At 35.9% G+C, this 26817-nt stretch overlaps 1 protein-coding gene across 2 annotated transcripts; it reads left to right on the plus strand.

The window, feature by feature from the left end:
* LOC110464009 (oxysterol-binding protein 1-like) lies at positions 1-26817 on the plus strand. Of its 2 annotated transcripts, none has more exons than XM_021519014.1 (12): positions 1-201; positions 7218-7417; positions 8187-8431; positions 9874-10060; positions 10550-10643; positions 13042-13180; positions 13834-14013; positions 14668-15031; positions 17287-17486; positions 17951-18120; positions 19266-19486; positions 20940-26817. In XM_021519014.1, the coding sequence occupies exons 1-12, from the start codon at positions 77-79 to the stop codon at positions 21080-21082; spliced, it is 2268 nt and encodes a 755-aa protein (XP_021374689.1). In that variant the 5' UTR covers positions 1-76; the 3' UTR covers positions 21083-26817. The 2 variants fall into 2 exon arrangements, with proteins under 2 accessions (XP_021374689.1, XP_021374690.1); XM_021519015.1 differs by lacking the exon at positions 1-201 and adding an exon at positions 4438-4448.

Here is a 26817-nt window from a genome sequence, read left to right on the forward strand (position 1 = left end):
GACGTGTCGCCGGCCATCTTCCGATGACTCGATAAGCAATGACAAGTGTCACAAGACTTAAACTTTGAGCTTTAAAATGACTGAATCTAGGCCCCAACATCAATCTCAGTACCGAGGCTGGCTGTATAAATGGACCAACTATTTAAGGGGTTACCAGAAACGGTGGTTTGTGCTCCAAAATGGTCTACTTTCGTACTACAGGTAATGATGAGGAAGGTTACAAGGAAGGGAAACCCTACTGTTCAGGACAGAGTTTTCTGAAAAAGGAAATGATTGTGATTCAAGCATGCTCTTTATACACGTACCTTCACTAATTAGAAAAAAATATGTCTAGGAACAGCACATGTGTGTCTTAAATCGTGTACATACAGTCGTTGACCCGTCACAAGTGGGTACATAATGTTGGTCCTATTATAAATATTAAATGTCTGCCTTTTTTTCAGGTTGGGCCACCGGTACTAGCCTCGTCTGTCAATACACCTATAATATAATTGTAGGTGTATTGACAGACGAGGCTGGTACCTGTGGTTGGGCACAACCCTTGGGTACAAACACCTACATTTGGATAACTGTACATATTTACATTAACAGTTTTATTACTGAAATGTGGAATAAAATAATATGAAAACACAAATTTCTTTCAAACATCAGGGACAGAAAATGCAACATTCCTTATTGACCTTAAACAGAATTTAAATAAAACACAATGATCATGAGGTATATATACATTTGTGCATAACAAATATCAATTCTGATATAAAAATTTGATAATAATTCAAAAACTGTATCACAGATTTTGTTCCCCATTGATTTCGGTATGTAGTCCTTAGGATCATCCAGTGCAATCATGAAGTGATTATGATTTTTTTCTATGGTCTATTTATAGCTATACAGTCACATGTGCACACTATATTAATAGGTGATACAGGTTGTCATTTTTGCAAACATTCCCTGTGTTAATTGTTTTGTAAAGGCTGGGGTTCAAACCCAGGACTCTAGACGGAAACTCTACCAATTTAGTTACATTTTGCCTGGTCACCAGCAATCAAGCCAGTCCAGTTCCACTTCAATCCTCAAACTTTTTCCCTGCAGACTCTTTACAACCCAGGTTCTGTATCCCCTCGCAAGCATTCAGTCAATAGAGGTAAATTAATTGTCTTGTCGCTGGAAATAAGGGTTGGTTACAGGCACCGGAACAGAAAATTGCATGGTGATATTAGGATTTGAACTCGGGACCCTTCAAACTCTAGATGGATGCTCTACAAACTGGTGGCTGGTGATCGACCAGTCCGGAATAACACAGAAGTGGATTGTTTTTCCTATGTAACTAGACATTATTTTTAGGATTGGATCAGGTTACCAAGTACCTGGTTGTAGTTTTTGTTATGAGTATAAAATCTGGTTAGCAAATCTGCGTACCCGAAAACCGTCACAAAATGTAGGTCGATATTTGTATTAATCCTGGTCAGAAATATCACTCCTGACTGTTGTTTGACAAACCTCGAAAACACTCATCATCAGTATACTTGCTATACCATTGAGCGCATGTATACAATAAACTTTGGATGTAAACATGATATTGACGGACATTCTGTTGAACAATGTAACTTTAGTTATCATTCATGGGCAGCTATATATAGCTACCTTCTGTGGTCTGAACAGAAGTGATGCCTAAAATATGTACGTGTGCATATGGTTAACAACACATAAATGTAATGTGAAACTAGGGGAATTTCCTAGTCGGGAGGCTAGTGATATCTATAGATATAACGTTAACCCATGAGGCTAGTGATATCTATATATATAACGTTAACCCACGAGGCTAGTGATATCTATATATATATCGTTAACCCATGAGGCTAGTGATATCTATATATATATATAGTGATATCTATATATATATATAGTGATATCTATAAAAAATAGAACAAAAGACAGAGATAGCGTCTCTAGGCCTTTCTCGGGTTGATTCCCCGTTCATCAGGAGATTGTTTATTTTGAAAACAGGTATTTACTTAGACAAATGCATAACTTCATGATCTTACCAACAATAAAAAATACAGGAGATACAAATTGTTTCATTTACGGCAACAATAAAATATGAACAATAATATTTAAAGCACAGCAATTGCTTAAAGCATGACACGTTGAATTTAATGTGAACTATTCAGACTGGGTTTCAACAGTTTCATTAACTCCGACTCCTTAACTTCCCTCTTTATCACATCAGATGAATGCATTTGGTAAATAGGGAACACTTTGAAGTTATTGTTAGCACAGTTATGAATATGTTTGTTCACTTGTAAAAATCTAAGGTCATCATGGATTGTTTGTTGCTTGTGAAGAGTCATTCTTTGACGTAGTTCACGCCCAGTTTGGCCAATATAAAATTCCAAACATTTAACACACACTATAGCATATATAACATTCTTCGACTTACAATTCATACTAGAACGTACAGTGAATTTAAATCCATTTTTGAAAACAAAAGTAGAACCTTCAATAATTATTTTACATGTTCCACATCTGGGCGAATTACATTTAGACACAATAAGTTCAGCTTGATTCGTTTCAAACTTGGAAAAACTCAATAGCCTTTTGAGATTTTTGGGTTGTCTTTTACTATTGATAATTCTATGTTTAGCTAAAACATTTTTCATACGCACGCTAGTTCTCTGCAAGTCATCGATTTTGGTTTTTACAATAGGGTACATAGCAAAATTATGTGGATTGTATGTAGATACAAAAGGAATAATTCCTTGGTCATCGTTGGCTTCTACACGGGATGTAAAAGGTCCCTTCTCTATAGCTCTATTTACACCACTACGAATAATCTCGTCCGGATAATGCTGCGACTTCAGGAAAAACATGAGTTCTTTAAGTCGCACATCCAGCATATTGGGGTCACTTACAATTGTTACAATTCTAGATGCGAGATTAAAAGGTATATTAATTTTAATATGTTTAGTATGATTTGAATAAAAATCTAAGTAATTATGAGCATCAGTAGGCTTTGAATACAAATCAGTTGCAATATTATCATTTTCTAATTTAACTAAAACATCCAAAAAGGGTAAAACATGTTCATCCATTTCCATTGTGTAGCGTATAGCCGGATGTAGAGAATTCATTTCCTCACTTAATTTGTCAATACACATATCAGAAGGCCATGCAATAAAACAATCATCTAAAAATCTAAAAAAATTGTTTTGTACATATTCTGAAAACACTTTACCATATTTACATTCTATATTGGTGTAGAGTTTCTCTTCCAAATAACCTAACACAAGTGTTGCATAGGTAGGTGCCATTTTTGTACCCATGGCCGTTCCCTTTATTTGTTGGTAGTGNCTTCTATATATATATATAGTGATATCTATATATATTTACAGTGATATCTATATATATATATAGTGATATCTATATATATAACGTTAACCCATTCATAAAGATTTTGAGACATGTTTTACAACTGTATTTACAAGGCGTAAGTATTGAGTTATCTTTATTTATGCATTTCGTGAATTAAGTAATCATTTTTTCATCAAAACAAGAGGCCATTGCATTGGTACCCGGTTTCGGTTTTGATAAGCACATAAAGTAGCTGTGAGGTCCTTGTTTTGAATCTCAGACTTAAACTGTGATGTATTTTTCCACCCTTGTTAAATTTGAGGCCCAACTATAGATATAGCTATGACGGATGCAGATTGTATAATAGGGTCTTGCTTCTGTTTGTGGGTGCACGTGGAAGGCTTGTAGAAAGGAAGGAATGACGCAGAACAGGATAAGGTCCTCAGTGAACAAATCAGTTCCTTTGCTTAGATCATCCTTATAATTAAGCTTCTGGAGATTGGAGGTCTTGCATTTTAAATCTTGTTCTGGGTTCCTTCGCCACAACTTTGAAACCGTTTTAATCCCACCCCATAGTCATTATATAATTGCTGAGCGTCAACGAGATGAACACAATTATGATATTAGAATCGACTCTTGGGTCTGGCCTCACCCCTAGGGACTTTATTCATGGGTCATAACTAACAGTTGAGATCCTATAACCATATACCATTGCTGGGCATCAAAAGTCTAACACAATCATGATATTAGTACGTATTGACGCTAGGGTCTGGCCCCACATCTACGGATTTTATTCTTGCCTCGAGCTCATAATATAACTTTTAAAAGGTGAGATCTGCACCCCATAAGCATGTCATTGCTGGACATCAAGAAATTTATGCAAACATGATATTAGAATTGACTCTGGGGTCAGGCCCCACCCTTAGTGACTTCATTTTTGAGCCATAACTCTGAAATGGTTGATCAAGTGGCATGATTATTACACAAAATTTTAAATAAGCTGCATAACCATCACTACCCAGTGCTTTTCCTAATTCTGTTTACCATTCCAATGTTCATTACTCTGTCAATCTTCTTCTTAGAGCTTGGATCCATAGGTGAGTAGTTGTTGTCCCCTCAGCACTTTTGGTGATGTGTTATCTTTTGGATGACGGGTAAGAGTTGTGTCCCCTTGGTCACTAATGGTCCTCCCCGATGACAACTGACAGTAACATTAACCCGGGTTTCCTGTTAGTTCATGTTTTGACTGTCTTGATGGTTTTGTTTGTGTTTAATTTTTTGCTGGCCATGGGCTCAAGTTTATAAATTCCAAATGTAGATTTCACTACACTGTATGAACAGACAACTCTATTCTGGAATCAATCTAGACTTGATTCACTACCGTTTATGGGTAGTTACCCCCTACAGAAGAAAACTCCTGTGCTTTGAAATTCCCTCTATGTGCTTCAAAATTCTCCTATTTCACAAAGAAAATAGCATTTTGTACATTTTTTGGTGTTCAATAGTTTAAAATGCATAATACTGCATATACATGTATACATTTTCTTCACATAATTTTAACAAAAATTCTACAATTTTAAGCTGTTTATAAATTGAAATATACTGCACACATACATATATATGTCGGACAAAACATTTATATCTTTTACCTTAATGTATCAAAATTTTAATTTCCAACCAAATCTGAAAAAGGGTAGATTCCCCTAAAACCTAGATTGATCCCTGCTGTTTTCAGGGGGTTACAATAAACATACCATTTCACTTGTCCATTGAATGGTAAAGACTATTAGATTTTTTGTTTGGACCGATATGTGTTTTATTTCTACATTCCTGATTTTGGATGTGTTTGGACCGATATGTGTTTTGTTTGTGCATTCCTGATTTTGGATGTGTTTGGTCTGATATGTGTTTTGTTTGTACACTTCTTATTTTGGATGTGTTTGGACCGATATGTGTTTTATTTGGATATTCCTTATTTTGGATGTGTTTGGTCTGACTTGTGTTTTGTTTTTACATTTCTTATTTTGGATGTGTTTGGTCTGATATGTGTTTTGTTTGGACATTCCTGATTTTGGATGTGTTTGGTCTGACTTGTGTTTAGTTTTTACATTTCTTATTTTGGATGTGTTTGGACCGATATGTGTTTTGTTTGTACATTTCTTATTTTGGATGTGTTTGGTCTGACTCTCGTTTTGTTTGGACATTCCTGATTTTGAATATGTTGGGTATTATTCTGCTTTTGGGGGTGATTTTGGTTTGAATTTTGTACTGGACGGTTAATGTTTATAGTAAATCTGAATGCTGTTTATACTGTAAACAGCTTTGACTTGAAACAATGAAATACTAAAATATTAATGCCCGAAATAGCACAGAACATGTTCTTTATCAGATTGAATAGAATCATTCATCAATTTTAATTGCAAGTATGTATATGCTTTGAACTAGTTTTCAGGAATGTATCATTTCACATCCGTACAAGCCCATTGGTAGACTTTGGAAAATGCTTCTAGCAAACATGTATTTTCATATTGAAAAAAAAATGACAGCCCTGACAGGAAAATCTATTAGCTCTGTGTGTCAAGCTATATATAGCTAAGTAGAATTGGAACTTGAAACATTATAGTATCCTAGACTCAAGTGTTAATTAATATTTCTATTGTAAGTAAAATTCAAATATTTCTCTTTGAAACAAGCCTATATGTTGTGAAAGAATGCTATATACTGGGAAATTTTCGCTTTGTTTTGTCGTCCCTAACGAGGGCAAATTGATCATAACAACGAACATTAGTAAACAACATCATAGACATAGTAATTGAATGTGAAGGCGAAATTAACACGTACTGGGCATGGGCAAATATGTTTTTTGCTGGCGAAGAGCGAAAGTTTGACTGGGTGAAATTTTCTCGGTATACAGTATCCGGTGTTATATTCTACTGACCAAGGGGCCGCGGTGGCCAAGTGGTTAAGGCGTCTGACATTCTGCTACCACTAGCCCTCCACCACTGGGTTGCAGGTTTGAGGCCTACGTGGGGTGGGGCAGTTGCCAGGTACTGGCCGTAGGTCGGTGGTTTTTCTCCGGGAACTCCGGCTTTCCTCCACCACCAAATCCAGGCACATCCTTAAATGACCCTAGCTGTTAATAGGACGTAAAACACAAACAAACCTAACCAAACTGACCAAGAAGGTAAAATTACATATTGATATATATATACATGTATAACACTGAACATACAAAAATTTCAACCTGAATTTATTTACCAATTCCTGTTATAAACATCATATTAGTTATTAAAGCTATCTTTCTTGGTGTATATTGTTTCCATTGCGCATGTGTTGATGCCCTATATAGCTACCATAGCAACAAAAATGCGTTTCTTTGCAGATATAGTCAAAATATGGTGTTTTTGCACAGTTTGCATGCAGAAATGAAAGCCTCCGCATGCGACAAACAAAAATTCCTTCTACGAATGAACACTGGTATAACAATGTTTAATCATGGCATGCGGAGGCTTTCAAAAACTGAAAAGTGTTTAGTTAATTGCATTCAAAATGGACAATTTCCGACCAAATAGCGCACAACTGGTGATATTCACACATTTTATTATGAAAATGTAGGTTTATGTCTCTCTTTGCAATGCTACCTAAAGCATTTGTAGAATATATTTGAAATTGCATATTAGCGTGCTTCATTTAATCCAGATTACGAATATAACAACTAATTCTTAATTCCTGACGCTGCCGGAAATGACCCTTAGCGCCCCTATACATCGAGTCCTTTAAACTTAAAAGATTGTTCCATGAGATTACAAATTTTGATCTCATGTAGATGTGATACAAACTTGATCTTATAAACTTTTATTTTCTAGATCGCAGGCAGAAATGGCTCACACTTGTCGCGGAACAATCAACCTGGCCAATGCCTTCATACACACTGAAGATTCCAACACCATCGTCATCTCCAACGGTGGCACACAGACCTTCTACCTGAAGGCTACCTCGGAGGTGGAGAGACAGAAGTGGGTCACTGCCCTCGAACTGGCTAAAAACGATGCCCAATCTGAGCCAGGTATACAATTTCATAATTGAAGTGTTATAAAAAAAATCTTCAGCAGCAACTTTATTTGTTTTACAGCAATTATGAAAAAAGATATTTCAGCTGATATATGGCCCAGATATTAGTGTGCGGTGGGGTCTTATTGTGCGAGGAAACTGGAGTGTCCAAAATAAAACCCTGTATCTTAAACTGATTCCTAATGTGTGATTTGTAAAAAAAACAAACATTTTTTATAATAATTTGGGTATTTTGGGTAAAAAAGTGTTAACTGAAAAGGTGTGGTAAAAAGTAATGGAATTTTTATTCATGTTAATAAAAAATAAGTGATATGAAATGAATGACAGATAACTATAAGTGAAACATGTCCATTGGGATTCTTGTTATCTATACATATCACCACCATACATAATAAATTACTTAATCCATTTTAATAAATTATTTAACGAATTAGGAACACTAAACAAATTAAATGAGAAATACATTCATGAGAAATGGTGAAATATACAATTTAATTCTAGAAGGAGAAAATACCTAAAAAGTAAATATAGCCTAGACTATATATCCCAACCTTCTTCAATTTAATGTTTAATCAACAGTTAATAATAATAATATCTTTTATTTTTACAGGGTTACATATTTAGACATAGTCTAGTTTACAATACGACCCTGTTATGCATATATGTACAGATTTAATAAGACAATTATTAAGTTTCTGGTGAAGAATATACTGAATATTATTTTTCCCTTTTTCGACATTCAATTCGAAATCTTTAATTAACAGATAGTGATGAGGAAGAGGCTCCGGAGCCAGACAAGAATGAGTTACAGAACATGCTCAAGACCCTCGCCTCGAAGCTTGAGGACATGAACACGTGTAACGATCTCATCTCCAAGCACGGCAGTGGCCTGCAGAGGGCGCTGACAGAGCTGGAGACTCTAAACAACACAGAGGACGCGGGCAGCAAGCTGAAGGTTGTCAACGAGCGAGCCACCATGTTTCGAATCACATCAAATGCCATGATCAATGTAAGCTGGTAAAAGATACCTTATTGTGTGGTAAACAATTCTTTAATGTTGTATGCATTTGATTATTCTTAAAGGGAGATAATTCTTTATTGTTTGCTAGATTGAGTTGTACCTTCTGAAAAAAACGTAGCATTATTCTGAATTGGAATATTCAAAATAAAATATTGATATAGATTTAAACTTATCAAAATAACTGATTTTCGTTGAAAAATATGTTTTTTTCTGCTTTCAAGAGTTTTGTCATGGTTGAACATTTCTGTGCCAACAGTTTGTGTACTTTTTCAACATCAAACGTCAAACAGGAAGATATCTTTGCCATCATTGACAACACTGCATGCCACAAAGTTTTTGCAGCTTGCAATATTCACCATTTTTGCCCTCTGCAATGAATTCATCATGGAATTGAATATAACTTGTATGAAGCACACTACATTTGGGTATCACACTTAAAAAGGCAAAATTGACAGATTCACCGGTGAAGGGCAAAGGCAAAGGTTTTATTGGGCAAAAGTTCCCAGATAATACAGAAACTTCCTGAGGGGCTTCACTTTCAGTGGATGCTATAATTCTGCGACTTATCGTTGTTGCGAAGATGCAAATCTACTGCGTCGACCACAAGTATCATTGTCCTTTCTTTAATCTTATCGTACCCTCATGCAATTTCCAGGTAAATGCAGAGTGGTATTTTTGTAATGTATTATTTTTATGTTAATTTTTTTAATATTTTTTGCCCATTCTTTAATCAATTTTTGCAATAAAATGTGAATTGGGAAACCATACTAGACAGTGGGGAAGGGAGTCTCTGAAATATTGTCCTCCATATACTCATACAACGGTGAAAAGAGTCTTTCAGATTTTGTTCTGTGTACTACACAATTGGGGAAGACAGTAGTCAGAATGAAAATCTCATCCAGTATACTAGGCAGTAGTAGATGTTAGTAAAGGGCTGATGATCAATTATAATCGTAAACCAATCGGTTTTCCCTTTCCGATTCCGACAATTGATTACAAAATCCATTATCAATATAATCAGTTCATCATTAAAATCAAAGTATTTAAATGTCTTCTATGTAAAGCATGCTTTGAAAATCATATATTCTTATATAATTTATACTAAATGATCGATAAAAATGTATTGAAGTTGCTTGATAACCGGTTAATTAACCATTAATTATAATAGAACGAAACCTAATGTGTAGTGAATGACTCGGTTTATTCATGTTATAGACATAGTGCTCTCACTTTATTTGGGTATTCAGCACCAAAATACTATAAACCGATTATATGCAATTGATCAGTTTACAACTTCCGATTACAAACTGATTATCGATTATGATTTTAAACAGATTGCCCATCACTAGTAGAGGTACCTAAGGAGTAGAAAGGATCCTGATCAAATATGACGTAAAATCAATGTCTTATGAAGCATCGTTTTATAACAGGCTTGTTCAGAATACCTAGAATCAGCTCAAGGACAGGTGAAGCGCCTACAAAAGATTGTACACTTTGAGCAGGAACAGAGGATGAAGCTGGAAGAAATGGTGGAACAACTGGCTAAGGATCAAGTTTCGCTGGAAACTCAGGCCAAACGATCAATGCACGCAAACGCCTCGGACAATAAGGATAAGGGTGAGGATTTCAATACGGAATGCAGGGCTATTTTTCGTTACTTCAGGAATTGGGCCTGTTGCTTTGAAAATAAGAAAATTTGTCTCGATAATCGAAATAGGGACTTTGTTGATCAGGTGTTAATCATAAAGTACAGGCTTCTTATGCCGAAATTCCAACAAGTGAAAGCTTAATTGTTTCCTATTACCAACTTTTGCAAACATCAATTTGAGTTTGTAAAAATATATGTTTATGGAAGGAATGTTAAGGTGTCGTTACATATTATTTTTAGAATATCTGCCTTCACTATGATACATGCACACCTACATGTAAAAACTCCTCTTGACCATCCATTGTGCGTTATAAATTTAATGCGCTAAAAAATGAAAAAAAAAAAAAATCAGTATATTTCAGAAATGATAAGAGTGAGTTTGAATTTACTGTTTATGTATTTAGGTAATACATTAATTTTATTCTCCTATACAAATTTTATGTTTTTCTGTTTTCTAGTTCCTGGATCAGATGAGGATGACTTTTTTGATGCGCTAGACTACCATGCAAATGAGTTTGATGTAGCTTTACCAAACAAACAACCCTCGCACAGGTAAGGTTTCTCAATAAAGTTGGTAAAATGGAGCTAAACTTCTTTCAATCGGAAAACAACACTGCAAAGATGTTCTTTGTTATGAAAGTGAAAGTTTTCAATGTAGCTTACAATAAAAAGTGATGATGCCTACATAGCAGCTTTAAGAATCCCCATCCCTCCGCCTAAAAAATGTAATTAGGCATTGGGTTTTTTTGTGTCGCCTGCGAAAAGCTGGTGACACCTAGGTATTGCTTTGTCGGTGTCGGCGGCGGCGGCATCCACACAGAGATTTTCGTGCGATAACTTGAGTTTCCTTGTGCCGATCAAACTCAAACTTCATGCAGTGCTTCCTTACCAAAAGTGCTTGCTTTGGATTGCTTTTCAGGTCCGAAGGTCAAAGGTCAAGGTCAATGTTACTATAAATAGTAAATAACTTTTAACATTATTTCTTGAAATGAAAAGTGTATCTTTTTCTTCGTAATCTCCCAGCTTCCTGCGCATGTGACACATCCACTTTCGTGGAATTCTTGTTTTCTACTGCATCGCTATTGCATAAGCAAATCTTTTCTGAACATACCTTGCGAGAGTTTCTTTGGATTTTTTGGGAAATTGTGAAATTTCGATTTTTTTTCTTTTTTGATTGAACAAAATGAAACACAATATATATTATTTGATGCAACAATGGTTTATTAGAAATATAACACATACAAAATAATAACAATGTCAATATTGATGAACAAAACACACAAAAAATAGTAATTTTCTAACAGTAATCTGCTAAAACAAACAGAAGTGCCCATAACATGAATCAATACAATTCCGAGTGCCAATGCAACACGTTTAGGACAAAAGAAAATATAGGTAAAACAAAATAAATATTTTGCAGACTTACTTATCATTCTACAAAAAAAATATAAAGATACAAAAAAAAAAAAAAAAAGGAAGAAAACTCTTACATTTGTACCAATAATATACAATTTACAACATACAATATAGCACTTTTTGTATACAAATATAATACAGTAGGCATTACCAACCAATAAAATTACTTAAAATGAAATAACCAATATAAAAAAAATTACACATTGTGTATGAATAACATTATAACAAACAATGTCCTTTACTATGTCATAGCAAAAATGTCCCGATGAACAACAATAACTAAATTCCACATACTTTACACAACAATAATACATTTCTACATACTGAACAAATAACATACTATGTTGTGATATAGAAAATCACACTATACAACAATAATAAACTTTTACATTCTGAACAAAACAATAATAAACTTTCACATTACATATTTGTATGTACAGATAACATACCATATTGTGATATAAAAAATATCACACTATATAGCAATAATAACCTTTGTCATTATATACAGATAACAACATATATAACAAATATCACACTATACTACAAAAATGAACTTTTACATTATGAACAAATAACAACATACAATATTGTGGTATAAAAATATCACATTGTAAAAATAACACTGTTGTATGTAATATAAAAAGATGAACTTGAAATTATAGGCTTATTGGGCATATAATAACAAATATAAAATATAATCCTGACTATTGTGATGTCATTTGATACACTTACTTGTATGTATAAAATACTTCCCAGGCCAAAATTTCTTTCCTTTTGGGTATTGCACAACCGTAGCCTAGAACCGCATTCCGTACAACCTTTCTGGTCGAGATAACACCGCAAGTTCAACCACTCGTCTACCCTGCGACCAGGTTAAAAAGTTATTTGCGTATTTAAGATCACTAGTACTGGAGGGATCCTCATCGGATGTCGGTGTCGGCTCATCTGTCAAATTGTCAGTAGTAGGGGCCTCAGTAGTCAGCGTCTCTTCAATGTGTGAACGAGTGTCACTTTGTTTCGTCGCATAGTCGTGGTCTAGCAGTTGATATTGGACATCGTTGTTGTTATTATTGTCAGTTAATGCATTTAGTTTACATTTAAAACGGCCGTTTTTACGTCGGGCTTGAGTGTTTGCCATGACTGCCACGACGACGTTGTTTACCTCATTATGACGGCTTTGCAAGCAAACAAATCATAATGCCCTAGCGCGCATTATGTTGTTCACTAACAAAGCTGTGTCATTCAAATAGATCCTAAATACCATACAAAACAGTTCAATGCTTAATTGATAATTAACAAAATCCATTAATCGGAACATCACTACCTTTAACCTAACATCTTCACCTTAGATCTGTGTATGACCTTTCATATTTGACCTCTGTTTGACAGGAGGACCTTTAACCTTATCTCTTCACCTTAGATATATGCTAGACCTTTCACATTTGACCTTTGTTTGATGGAATGACCTTTAACCTTACCTCCTCACCTTTGATCTGTGTATGACCTTTCACATTTGACCTTTGTTTGACAGGAGGACCATTAGTGATATGAGTGTCGACAGCCAGATTATACCCGACGACCGCAGCAGTGCGAGCAGTGATAACGACGATGATCGTGACGCACAGGAGGCTAGGGTGTACTCCCACATCAACACAGACGGCGACACAGTGGTACAATCTTATATCCCATATTTTGATACCCTGATATTGGATATTGAATATTATTTCTTTTTTTTTATACCCTTGCTAAGTGAGGTGGTGGTGGGAGGTTAGTAATTGCTCTTTGTGTGTGTCCAGAGCTTAAAGCTTGTTTACAAAGATTCTCCAGAAATCCAAAAAAACATTTTGTTCCTATTTTTATGCCAAAGTATGACGATATTTAATTCTGCACCCTGTTTAGATTATGGTGGTCATCTGTTAAGGTAAAAAGGGCATAGGTCCTGAGCAAAGATCACACGTTTCCACTTTTGAAGTGAAAAGTTTGTCTGCACGAAATTTCATAAATCCCTCAACAACTTAAGTTTATATTTACACCAAAGTATGGTAGTATTGAGTTCTTTTACACCTGATTAGATTTATATGTGGTCATCTGTCGAGGTAAAAAAGTCATAGGTCACAAGCAAAGCAAAGTTTAGGGAGGAGAGAGAAGGGGAAGTATATCTATGCAAAACTCCATTTACTTTTGTTTATGTCTTGTTGTTTTCCATTTGAACTTTGCCTTCAGATTTCAATTTTGTACTATTTGTTTAATTTTTACGGTAAAAAGTGTTGTGACTTTTAAAAATGTAAATATGTGAATGTATACACAAGTCTCTTTGTTATAGAGCCAAGGTAGTGGGAAATCCGGGACAAGGAAGGGCCCTGAACGGCAGTTGACATCCGACTCCCTAGGGAGTCGAGGGTCACGTCGACCCCTCATACCACTAAGGCCAAACTACAGCCTAAACTTGTGGAGCATCATGAAGAATTGTATCGGCAAGGAACTCTCCAAAATACCCATGCCTGTGAGTAATTTCTGTCAGTGAGGCGAATAATAAAATCTATTACCTTTACTGTGTTCAGTGAGACGAATAATAAAATCTATTACCTGTACTGTGTTCAGAGCGAAATTGAGTTATCTCAGTCGAAAGCTAAGATTCAGTAACATAATCCCAACCAAGGCGTGACCAGAGGTTGGGATGTTACAGAATCTTAGCCAGAGACTGAGATTAATAAAATCCATTACCTGTAACTGAGTGAGATTGGGTTAAGATTTTGTAACAAAATCCCAACCGATCGATCAGAATTTTTTTTTTGCTAAAAACTTCTAGTATCCCGTCTGGGGCCTCAAATGATAATGACCTCTTCGAATTCACTACTTAAGCTTCATTTGAATGCACATGGTTGGGCCCTTGCTGACCTGTCAAAGTTCTAGTCGTAATTAAAAAAAATATATTCAAGCCTTTTGGTACAAATTTTAGGTGTTTTGAGTATCGATGGTAAATACTATTGCACTGAAAAACATCTTCTGGAATATTCGAAAAGTTTTTTCAAGTTGCTCAAAAAAATTAGTATTCATATAATTAAATCGAACGATCTCATCAGTCCTCATAACTAAACTCTAGTCTGGTTTTTAAACAGCTATCTTTGAACCAATTCCTCTCTGTCTTCATTTTCAGGTTAACTTCAACGAGCCCTTGTCCATGCTACAAAGACTGACTGAGGAGTTCGAGTACTCCAGCATTCTCGACAAGGCAGGTGCCTGTGAGGACTCGGCTGAACAACTTGTCCACGTCGCAGCTTTCACAATCTCATCCTTCTCCACCACCATAAACCGTAGCACCAAACCATTCAACCCACTCCTTGGTGAAACTTACGAGTGCGACCGCATGGATGATCTCGGCTGGCGCACAGTTGCGGAGCAGGTGATGCATCATCCGCCGACGGCCGCCCAGCACACAGAAGGCAAAGAATGGATACTCTGGCAAGAGTTCAGCATGACAAGCAAGTTCAGGGGCAAATACCTACAGATCATCCCATTGGGTAAGCCCTGTACAGCAGAGACACGACTGTTTGCTTTTATGTGATCCTAGAGTTGAAATTGAGGATTAGAGTTTTAAAGAGTGAGAGACAGTTTGTCCTCAGATCTGATTGCCACCAAGCGTTCTGACCCAATATTTGATGTGAACTTGTGTATTCACAAATGTTTAATTGAAGCCGTATCACAGAGCAATTTCCTGAGTTGCATGTTGACAATTTTGAAATAGGGCAGTGTAAGATTTAAAGATTTTTATTTTCACCGACATATAGAATTGCATTTTATTCAAAGCTGTAGGTTAGAGTGAGAGTTGGTCTCAAGATCATTGTTTTTTTGCTGTAGGTTGATTCTAGTTTAATTTTAGCTTTTAGCTTTTATTTTTTAGCTCACCTGGCCCCAAGGGCCAAGTGAGCTTATCCCATGGTCCGGCGTCCGGCGTCCGGCGTCCGGCGTCCGGCAACTTTTTCCTTTAAAATGCTACTTGTCCTGAATGGCTCAGAGGATTTTGACCAAATTTGGTCAGGAGCATCATTGGCCAAAGGGTTCTCAGTTTTGTATAAACGGAGGGTATAACCCCCCTGGGGGCAGAGGGGCGGGGCCAAATAGGGGGAAAATAGGTAAATCTTTAAAAATCTTCTTCTTCTCAACCAATAGAAGGATTTTGACCAAATTTGTCCTAGAGCATCTTTGGACAAAGGAGACTCAAGTTTGTATAAACGGAGGGTGTGGCCTCTTTGGGGGCAGAGGGGCGGGGCCAAATAGGGGAAGTAGAGGATTTTTTCTCTCCTACTATACAAGTGAAGGGATTTAAACCAAATGCAGTCTGAAGCTTGGTCAGGAGCATCATTGGCCAAAGGGTTCTCAGTTTTGTATAAACGGACGGTATAGCCCCCCCTCGGGGCAGAGGGGCGGGGCTAAATAAGGGGAAAAAAGGTAAATCTTTAAAAATGTTCTTCTTCTCAACCAATTGAAGGATTTTGACCAAATTTGTCCTAGAGCATCTTTGGACAAAGAAGACTCAAGTTTGTATAAACGGAGGGTGTGGCCCCTCTGGGGGCGGAGGGGCGGGGCCCAATAGGGGAAATAGAGGATTTTTTTTCTCCTGCTATACAAGTGAAGGGATTTTAACCAAATGCAGTCTGAAGCATGATTAGGGACAAAAGAATCAATTTTGTATAAACTGAGGTGTGTGGGCCTCCTTCTAAGGGCAGATGGGTGGGGCCCATTAGGGGAAATAGAGGAAAACATCAAATATCCTTCTCCTTTTGTACCGATGAAGGGATTTTGACCAAATTTGGTCTGGAGCATCATTGGCCAAAGGGTTCTCAGTTTTGTATGAACGGAGGGTATGGTCCCCCTGGGGGCAGAGGGACGGGGCCAAATAGGGGAAAATAGGTAAATCTTTAAAAATCTTCTCCTCAACCAATTGAAGGATTTTGACCAAATTTGTCCTAGAGCATCTTTGGACAAAGGAGACTCAAGTTTGTATAAACGGAGGGTGTGGGCCTTCTGGCGGCATAGGAGCGGGGCCCAATAGGGGAAATAGAGGATTTTTTTTCTCCTACTATACAAGTGAAGGGATTTAAACCAAATGCAGTCTGAAGCATGCTTAGGGAGAAAAGAATCAATTTTGTTTAAACTGAGGTGTGTGGATTCCCCTTCTTTGGGGCAGATTAGTGGGGCCCATTAGGGGAAATAGAGGAAAACATTAAAGATCCTTCTCCTTCTGTACCGTTGAAGGGATTTTAACCTAACCAAACTTGTTTTAGAGAATCTTTGGGCAAAGGGAATTGAATATTTATAAATGGAAGATGCAACTTTGTTACTTGTACTCCTTTGATAAACCTGAATGGTACTCAGCAGGTTTTAAATTGAAAAATAAAATACCAGGTGAGCTATTAAGGCCCCTGGGCCTCTTGTTGTAGTTTCAAGTCTTTTTTTCCACAATTACAATACATTAACATGACATATACATACTCTCACACACTAGTTAAATTTCTGATTCTTGTGAAAAAGTTGTACATCATGATGATAATTAGGTCACCTGAGCCAAAAGGCTCAAGTGACCTATTGTTTATAAAATGCAAGCGGGTCATAACGTGGGATAAAAATTGAGTACTGGGAGAAAACATTACAGGCAGGGGATCGAATACTTTATGATGTCTGATCAGTAAAATCTAACCCAACTGTCTTGTCGAGTACACCATCCACTGCACAACCCGGCCCCGGTGTTCAATGCAGATGTTTTGGTACATTTCAGGAATTGCACACCTGTTGTTTAAGAAGTCCGGCAACCATTACACGTGGAGGAAAGTGACCACTACGGTCCACAACATCATCGTCGGCAAGCTGTGGGTGGACCACCATGGCGAAATGGACATCACAAACCACAGGAATAATGACAAATGTCATCTGAAATATTCGGCCTATAGTTATTTCTCTCGGGAGAAACCCAGGAAGGTATGTCCTGCAGCCGTTCCGATGTATACTGGGAAATTTTGTTTTATCCCCAGTGAAATAGTTCTCTGTAAAATTCCAACAACTTTCACATCGGAGGAGTTATCTATAGTATATGCCGTTTGCTGATATTTTTGCCATTATTATAAATTCAACCTCATGATGGAGGGCAAATATTATAAAAGTTATACACTTTTTTGTAACAATCCCATATATATCATCAAAAATTTCTCACACAAACTTTCATATTTTTAATAAATATCATATAGAATGGGGAGCAAGCAACAAGTAAAATATGAAAAGTAAATAGACGGTAATGTGTGGTACGGTGAAATCTTTTGTTTAACCCTTTCACCCCTATGTAACTTTATTAGACTCTACCATGCATTGATCTGGGCGAGTCCATTATGGTCTACAGTGGTGAAAGAGGGTTAACATAACATTGTAATGTGTTGTTGTCTCTCTAGGTGACGGGTGTGGTGACAGACGCGGGAGGAAAGGCCAAGTGGGTTTTAACTGGGACGTGGGACCGTAAGATGGAGGGCGCCCAGGTCCTACATGTGGACGAGTCCAACAAGGGCAAGCCCATGTTTGAGACAGGGGCGCCTTTCGTTATCTGGGAACGGCGCCTCCTACCGTAAGTATGATAATAACTCTACATTGTGATACAGAAGTAAAAACATTGGGATGGTGAAATATATAGAGAACAGCGGTTTTCCCATCCTGAATTTAAGGGGTGATGTTTTTTGATGTCCAACCCGAGGCTCTGCTGAGTGTTAGACAACCAAAAAAAATCACCCAGAGGATGGAGATTTCTCTGTCACACCCTCAAGGTAGGGGATGATTGTTTTTCTCCCATCCTATTATTTCAGTCACAACTCCACCAACAGTAGTGTAAACAAAAACACATGTGGGGTATGAAAATATTCATTCACTTTTGATAACGTCACAATTACCAGTGACGCATTTTAATGACGTCGCAATTGAACACATAATAATCGGCATGAGGCTATCTCCCCCTAGGGGGTGGCAAGCTTATCTTTCCTGGCTAAAATGGGAGACACACCTGTGAAGGATGGGAGAAATGGCAATCACTCATTTTTATTTTTGAGGAAATTTTCCTAAATGATCTTTTATAGTTTTTATTTATGCCAATTTCCCCAATTTTGAGGGAGATTCTAAATTTTTCATCCTACCTTCTTTTTACTTAAAAATGAGCTGAATTCTGTACATCTTATATAATTACTTTCTGCTCAAATTGAATAAATTCATTGCATATAAGAAAAGTTTAAACTATGATATTTTTACGCTTACTTTATCAAACAAGAAAAAATCCCCCTTTTTTTACATTTTTGGATTTCGACATGTCTTTCTACCCAAAGAAATTTTAAAAGGCTGGCAGGGATGCCTTTGACATTTTAAAACAAGACTGTCTTAATTGTCTTCACTATTTCATAGTTACATAGTGTTTTAAAGTTATGAAGATGCCATTTGGGGTTAAAACAATTGGGTGGGGCTAAATGTCAGAATAGTTCATAGTTCATGTAGATTTCAAGTTATGTTAAATAATTTAGTGGATGCTTGAAAGAAGGACATATTATTCTTGATATGTTGTTATGTATTCTACAAAACTGCCTTTTTTAGCTCTGCCTTAAGTTTGGTCCAAGTGCGTTAGTTTATCGTGGAACATTTCTGCACCACCTGAACTGTTTCAACTGGGATAGACGAATGTATCCCAAGAGTTCGTGATTGTCGGTCCTAAACTGAATTATCTTCCCTTAGATCTGGTTCGGAGCGAATGTACCACTTCACACGCCTGGCTATAGAACTGAACGAGTTTGAGGAAGGTGTAGCGCCCACAGACTGTCGCCGACGTCCAGATCAGCGACTCATGGAGGATGGTAACTGGGATGAGGCAAATAAGAGCAAATTGAGGCTGGAGGAAAAACAACGAGCCACACGTAAACGGCGCGAGGCAGAGGCAGAGGAAGCTTTAAAGAAGGGTAAGTCAGTAACACACTAACGAGAGGTTAAGATATGAAGTAGGTCAATCAGGTAAAGTAGGTCATTAAGATAGGAAATAGGTTGTTAGTTTATTAAGTAGGTTAATTGTTACACTAACGAGAGGAAGGTCGTTATGATATAAAGCAGGTCAATCAGATTAAGTAGGTCAATCAGATTAATTGGGTCATTAAGATTGGAAATAGGTTTATTAGATATAAAGTAGGTCAATCAAACAAAGTAGGTCAATCAGATTAATTGGGTCATTAAGGTGAGGTAAATAAATTATGTGTTTTTCCTGTAACATGTTGGAAAAATTTTGGAAAGGTAGGTAGGTAACAAATTTTATTCTAACAAATAGTTTTATATGGTTTATATAGGACAGTGATCTTGACTTTAACAGTGCTTCCTTGAAAATTGCCTTAACAAGTTGAGGGCAGGCACAAAAAACTAGGGTAGGAAGGGTTACTGGAAACACTAAATATTTTTTGTTTGGCCTAAGATAGGAAATAGATCAATGAGATAACACAATTGACGTTAAGTGCATTTCTGAAAATATGAGGTCTCCTAAGGGAAAAAAATGTGGATTTTAAAACATTTACATGAAGTTGTGAACGTCTTGTTCATCGACAAAAAAATTGAATCTAGGAAACTTAAATTTTTATTTTCTCTTTTTTTTGATAGACTGTTACCAAGGTATCTTAAAAGCTAAGAATGCAATTTTAACCACTGCTCTGTGAACCTTAACTTCAGAATTAATTTCAATAACCTCCAGTGAGAAAAAGGACAAAACTAAAAGAGCTCGGGAAACATTTCATACCTCCTACTGTTTCATACTGTAAAAACCATTTACATTTATTTTTGGATTTGTTCCTATATTGTAAAAAGTAAAGACAGCCATGTGGAAAGTAGGAACTATGATGTTAAAACGCTAAGCATGAGTGTATTACAATTGAAAGGTGTTAAGTATGAGGGCATTGTAAGTCCAGTGGAACATGGGTAACTGCCTCGAATTAAGGAGGAGATATATATTGTACACATGCTATAATGAAGGGTTTATTTACACCGGTTTGTGTTGGCACAAGAGTTGTACTCAGTAGCGATAATTGACCTGACATTTGCTTGCGTTAGTGACCAACAGAAATTTCAATATTCACTGAAATTCAACATCTCAAAATCAATGTTTTTCTATTTTCTAAAGTCTCGAAACAATACACAGCTCATTTGAAAAACACAAGCTGGTGTACAATGGTGTACATACTCTATATATGTCATTTGAATATTTCATCTGTTTTTCGTGAGTTTAACATTCCTATAGTCTCACAACAACATTTGCCTTCTCAATGCATTGCAATGGAAGGATGCAGAGCAAATGTAAGTATATATATATGAATGATTATGGAGTATTTTGTATAAGTATAACCAATTATCACATAGTAATGTTTTATCTGTCAGGTGAAGAGCCAGAGGTTCATAAACCGGTTTGGTTCGAGAAGAAAACGGACGAGGCGACGGGAAGTCTGATACACACATTCAACAATAATTACTGGGAGTGTAAACAGAAACAGGACTGGAGCGTGTGTCCCGACATCTACTGACCCCACATGACCTTTAACCACTGACCTCCCCACGAAGTCAGGTCGTGACCTCCACTGAGGTCAGGAAATCACATGACACATGGCTGTGCTGGACAGACAACTGTTTTGTGATACAAAGGAAAAACATCTGTGAAGGCACACAAGCCATTAAGTGTTTGGCTGCGACTCCTAGTACCAGGGATCGCCACTAGGTGCTGTTTTTGGTCGTTGTCGAGGACGACCGTGACAGGCCTGGGTTCTGCCACAGTTCATAGACTTTGTGCAATGAATGAACCTCGAACATTAATTTAGTCTTTTGTGTTTAATTCAATCCACTAGATTTCATTTCCATCTGGCACAAGTCCCAACTCGACACCATATTTGGTCACCATGTACCAAATTTGGTATTCTGGACCATTTTTGGTGTCACTGTGATATATAAGACATGGATTTGTTGTCATGGTACAAGGCAAGTTCAGAAGGTCATTAAGTGAAAGTCTTGACTGCGGACTAGTGTAAAATAGGATTTTCGTTTATTTGACCTGAAAACTGGTTTGACGACCATTTCATTCTGTCTGGATTGCATACTAAACATTCTTAGGTAGAGAAAAACATAAGAAATGGTGATTTTGTTTCATTTTGTTTTTAATTTGCAATATTTGGCATTGTTTAAAGGAAAAAAAAGTTGTGAGAGTGAAGTTTCATTGTAGCTTCACTTACATCATGTGATATTTGTAAACTTTGACCTTGAACCTGTGATTAGTTTGACCTTTGACCTGATGTTAGATTCTGATGTTGTTTGTGACCTAAATTGGGTAGGTCGTGGGAGATAGTGAATTGATTCCTCTGTGATAAGAGGTTCATTAATATATATATAAAGACATTGTCCATCACTGGAATCCACCATGTTAGAACCCCAATCATGTTGCATGGCCCAATGTTTCGGGGTCGGACACTTGTAGCCAAATCATGACAGACTCTGACATTAGTCGCCAGATTATGATGGATTTGCACCTTCGTAGCTCGATCATGGCTGATCAGGAAGCTGTCTAAAGCTTCACCACCTGTTTGTCACCTGATTATGTGCCACTTAACACATTGCCAGTTCTTGTCATTCAACAATCGTAGCCTGTTGTACATTTTTTGACTTTCCAGGTCCCCCATGTCTTTGATTTTTACCTTGGCTCTCTGGTTTTAACTGCTTATTGCCATGCATTATACATTTAAAACTCCACTTTTAAGGTTTCAATTTCTCATATTCATTTTCTGGTCAAGGTTATTTTTCTCTTAACTTATTCACATAAACCTCCATATGATTATTTTCAAATATTGTACAAAATCATGAAAGTTCAGCTCCACTTTTTTTAGAAACTTTCATGAAATTGGATTAATTTGAATTGAAATTTGTACATATAGATTTTTCTTCAGCATCAAATCAAGTACTTGTCATAAATTAGACATGTGGGAAAGATTCTGAAGATTGTATGTAGATGTGACCGACACTGTATTTGCATGCTTCATTTATTATTTAGAAAATACATATAGTCCAATCCAACAAAGCTGAAATCCCATTTCTAATGAAAACTACCAAATATGCTGCGTGTATTGTCAAATCTGACAGATATTTTATGTCCCACACGTTAACACTGTGGGAATATACATGTTTCCTTGTATACAGTGGTCGCACAGACACTTTCAAACTCATTCACCCCTGAAATTTCATAATGAACCATTCCAACCTTTAAATTGGAAGAGTTCAAATGTGTGAAGAGGGGTGAATGAGACCCTTATTACCAGAAATTACTTTAAAAGGTAAATTGTATGACCACCTACAGGTATATCAGTAATGGTAAGATTTTAATATATATCTAATACGTATCTATTTTAATATAAGACATACTATCTTAGGAAAGAAGTTGCTCTGTCCCAAATCATTTTGATAATCTTTGGGGGTGATAATCTTTGGGGGGGGGGGGTTTGAAGGGGGGCACTTGTTTTCAAAAATCAGCACTTTCTGTGCCAGAGCAGACATAAAAGAGGAGATACTTTTGAACTGAATTTAAGGTTGTTAAAAAAACTCTTGGTTCCCAGACATTCATTTAAGATATAAGAACATTCTACATTTTAAGGATCTTTTTTAGAAATTATTTCGTTTTGAACAATAGTTTATTCGCCAAAAAAAGGATATCAGGTGCAAAATACATGCATTAAACTGTTAAAACTTGTAGGTTAATTGAGAAATAACCTTATTTGTAAAATATTTTTAGAATGGGGTGGGCTAAATATCAACCGTGGGCTTACCACCGGTAACATATGGTACCGTTAACTATCCCGTGTTTATGTAATAGTTGAATGTGGATGTATGAAATGTACATGTAATAAATATGTTGCATTGTGCCAGTGCAAATTTTTCTAGAGCAATTGAGATAAGTGATAGATGTCTACATTATAGAAAGTTATGCTGAATGTTTGTGTTGAGAATATTAATTTAACCACTTCAGTCAAGCTAGCTGTCAGTGTGTGTCATATCTAGATTAAGTTTTTTAAGACTTTTTGTAAACTAATCTATAAAGTAACATAATATTTTACAACCTGATCTGTTTAGGTGTAGCTAATCCTGGAGTGTATCAAGATGCCTTGCAATACACAAGGAATGTATTGCGATACGTATCCCGATATATTGTCAAAAGAAAGGGGCAGCTAGTTTGAAAAGTGTCATTTGAATTTTTTCCTCCCGCCTCGAATAACATAAGATAACCACTAGAAGCAAACACTTTGATGACGTTAGGCTGTTTCAGGAATCTTGTTTGCACCGACTTCACATGAACACTTCAATATCCGAAATATAAGGGAATATCTGTATTCAGGTCAATAATAAGTGAAAAGTTAGAATATAGGGCCAAATTGTTTTAAATTCAGTGTCTTCAAGAATTTCTTTTCACAATTCAATAATTCAGATACTGCAGGTAAATAGTAAATATCTATGTGTTGTTTTGAAACCTTGATTGGGGTAAACTCTAACTTTAAAAACTTTGTTATCTTGTAAAAGTTATTACTCAAAAGAAGGTAACAGGAATTGGACAAGCTGGTTGGTGTAATAATGTAAATTATTGGTTTAATTGCCAACCACTGACCATAACTAGCATTATAATGTTATTTTTTTTGTATATTTTGAGGAAATCCATCAATATTTGTATAGTTTTCTTAAATATTTTTTTCCCTATATAAACTATATTGAAGCTGTACTGCAGATTATAATTAATAGGCTATTAGACCACATGCATTAATTCATCGACCCCTGAGGACACATTTGAACCCTTCCAATTCAAAGGTTGGAATAGTCCATTATGAAATTTCAGGGGTGAATGCGTTAACATCGTCTAGATTTGTCAAGGGAAGTAACTCTTGCACACGTTTTAATATACCAGTATATAGCCATGCGATACTTTGGTATATACTGTTTAAGTACAGCTTGGGAAGTGTGTATCTATAAAGTATTGAAGGTGTGTCCAATCTTTGTGTTTGCTTCAATAGTGTTGATATCTTGTGAATTACAATACCTGGAGATTTCTGCACTGTTTGTAGTGTATGAAAGTACATGTGAAGGGAGTGACACTGAAAATGATGAAAGCACAAGTGACTGTAAAATAGATATTGCAGCTGTATCACTAGCGTCAAAATATCTAGATTGTAAATCTTTTAAATAGTTCACATGCGAAAAGTTCTACTGTCACGGTAAGGTCCTACATATATGTGTATAATAGTAGTTGTTGGAATGGCAGTATCTATAGGCCTGCTACCACCATATATACTGTAGCACATGTACCGGGCATGTAGCGCTTTCTATATAAACCCAACACTGTGTTAACTAAACAAATTCTACCTTTTGTGATTTTCATTATTCATTTTGTTGCATTTTCACTTACAACATTTTCAGATTTTTAAATTTCTTTTTGTTGTTAAACAAGAAAAAGACACTCCTTTTATTCTCAAATTCTTGCTGCATATTCCAACAATTTATACACTTTTCTCCATTTTCATCAAATTAAAGTAGATGAAGGCGTACCTTTACATTAATTTGTAAATAACACTTAATCAAATATTTGATATTGAAAGATGAAGCTTGTGAGAAGGGAAATTGTTTAACTAAAAATACATAATAGATAGGCAAATAATATCGTTTTTAAATCCTTCAACTTATCGTCCAAAGAGTAAATAATATTGCTGACAGACCATTCATGATGATTTATAAGCATCATCGTATCATTTGTTTTAGAGATTTAAAACCATAATTTCAAAATTAAGAAAAATATATAATATTACCTGTAGCAGTGAATTATATTTCAAAATAGTTCATGTTTATTGAGCTGCTGAAGAAACACTGACATAAAACTGGAATGATATGTAATGTAATAGTTTAAGGTATATGCTACCTAACTGACATTGTACCTCCTTTCAAGAAGAGTTCTACATTTAGTTTCAAAAGGGAGGTAACTTAACACAAAATCTTAGTGTATGGTAACATATATCTTGGTTATCAATGTATGAATGTAATTTTTGTGTCTGTGTTCCATACATTATATTGCTTGGTACAATATATAAAACACCATTCAGAGTGTTGTCATCAGCAGTCAACTGGCTAAGATATAAATTATTATAAATATTTGAAGAGAAATATGCCATTGTAGTGTTGTTGACTTATTATAATATTGTTGATTTAGTTACCATAACAACATTTTTATGCTTGATATGAATATGCATCTGTGCCAAGGTCATGACCTAATATTATTATGATTTATTAACAGAATCAAATCAATTTAAATTTATTTATTATTTACATATTATTCACATTATTGGTTTGTCTCCTTGTTAATTAAATATAACATCTGTTCCAGTAAATAGGATTATGTTCAATGTATTGAAATATTCTTTGGATATGTTAGAGAGGAAAATATTCAGCAACCAAGTAACCAAGTTAGTGAACATGAAATGAACATACAAACAGTCCGAGTGGAAAAACATACGTTAATGTTTTGTAATTATATATATAAATTGCAGTGTTTATGGAATTTCAAATCGATCTTATTTCAAAACTTTTTTAATTAACTTTATTTAATTTCTAATATTTATGAAGCAAGTTTAACAGCTTACATTAATCACTCTTATTTGAATAAGGTGGTTCAATACTGAGTGAGATACTCCGAGATTCGATTGAGAACATATTTTGCTAAAGATCCCTAGACATTGCTATCACTCTGCTGTGGGTGATTATACCATACATTGATTTGATTCAACTGGATATTTCCTGCAGGTGCAAGATTTGAGAATATTATGGGTTTTATTAAGAAACAGCATTATTTTATGTTATCCCCGAAACTTGCACGTTATATTTGTCTCGGATCATCAGTCTTTTCTGTATAACACCTATTGGTACGAAAATACAACATGGGTACATACTATATATGTAGCCATTGTCAATATTTTTGCTTACGTTTTGTTTGGCTCAATTTTGGGAGGTAAATATATCCAAAAAAAATGTGTTAACAAGATATGAGATTCATAACTAATATTTGTCATCTAATTGGTTGATTTTTGGGGTCATGACCTTGAAGGATGATTGTATTCATGGTGCTTTGTGTATGTGTGAGAACGTGTGAGGTTGTACATGTGTCAACTGATGTGTGTATTTTGTGTACACCCAAAACTGGCAATAAAACACAGCTGAGGTGTCCTCGGTCGAACTTGGATTATGAAAA

The sequence above is a fragment of the Mizuhopecten yessoensis genome, unplaced genomic scaffold, assembly GCF_002113885.1.
Source record: "Mizuhopecten yessoensis strain PY_sf001 unplaced genomic scaffold, ASM211388v2 scaffold10951, whole genome shotgun sequence".
In the NCBI taxonomy this organism is placed as follows: Eukaryota; Metazoa; Mollusca; class Bivalvia; order Pectinida; family Pectinidae; genus Mizuhopecten; species Mizuhopecten yessoensis.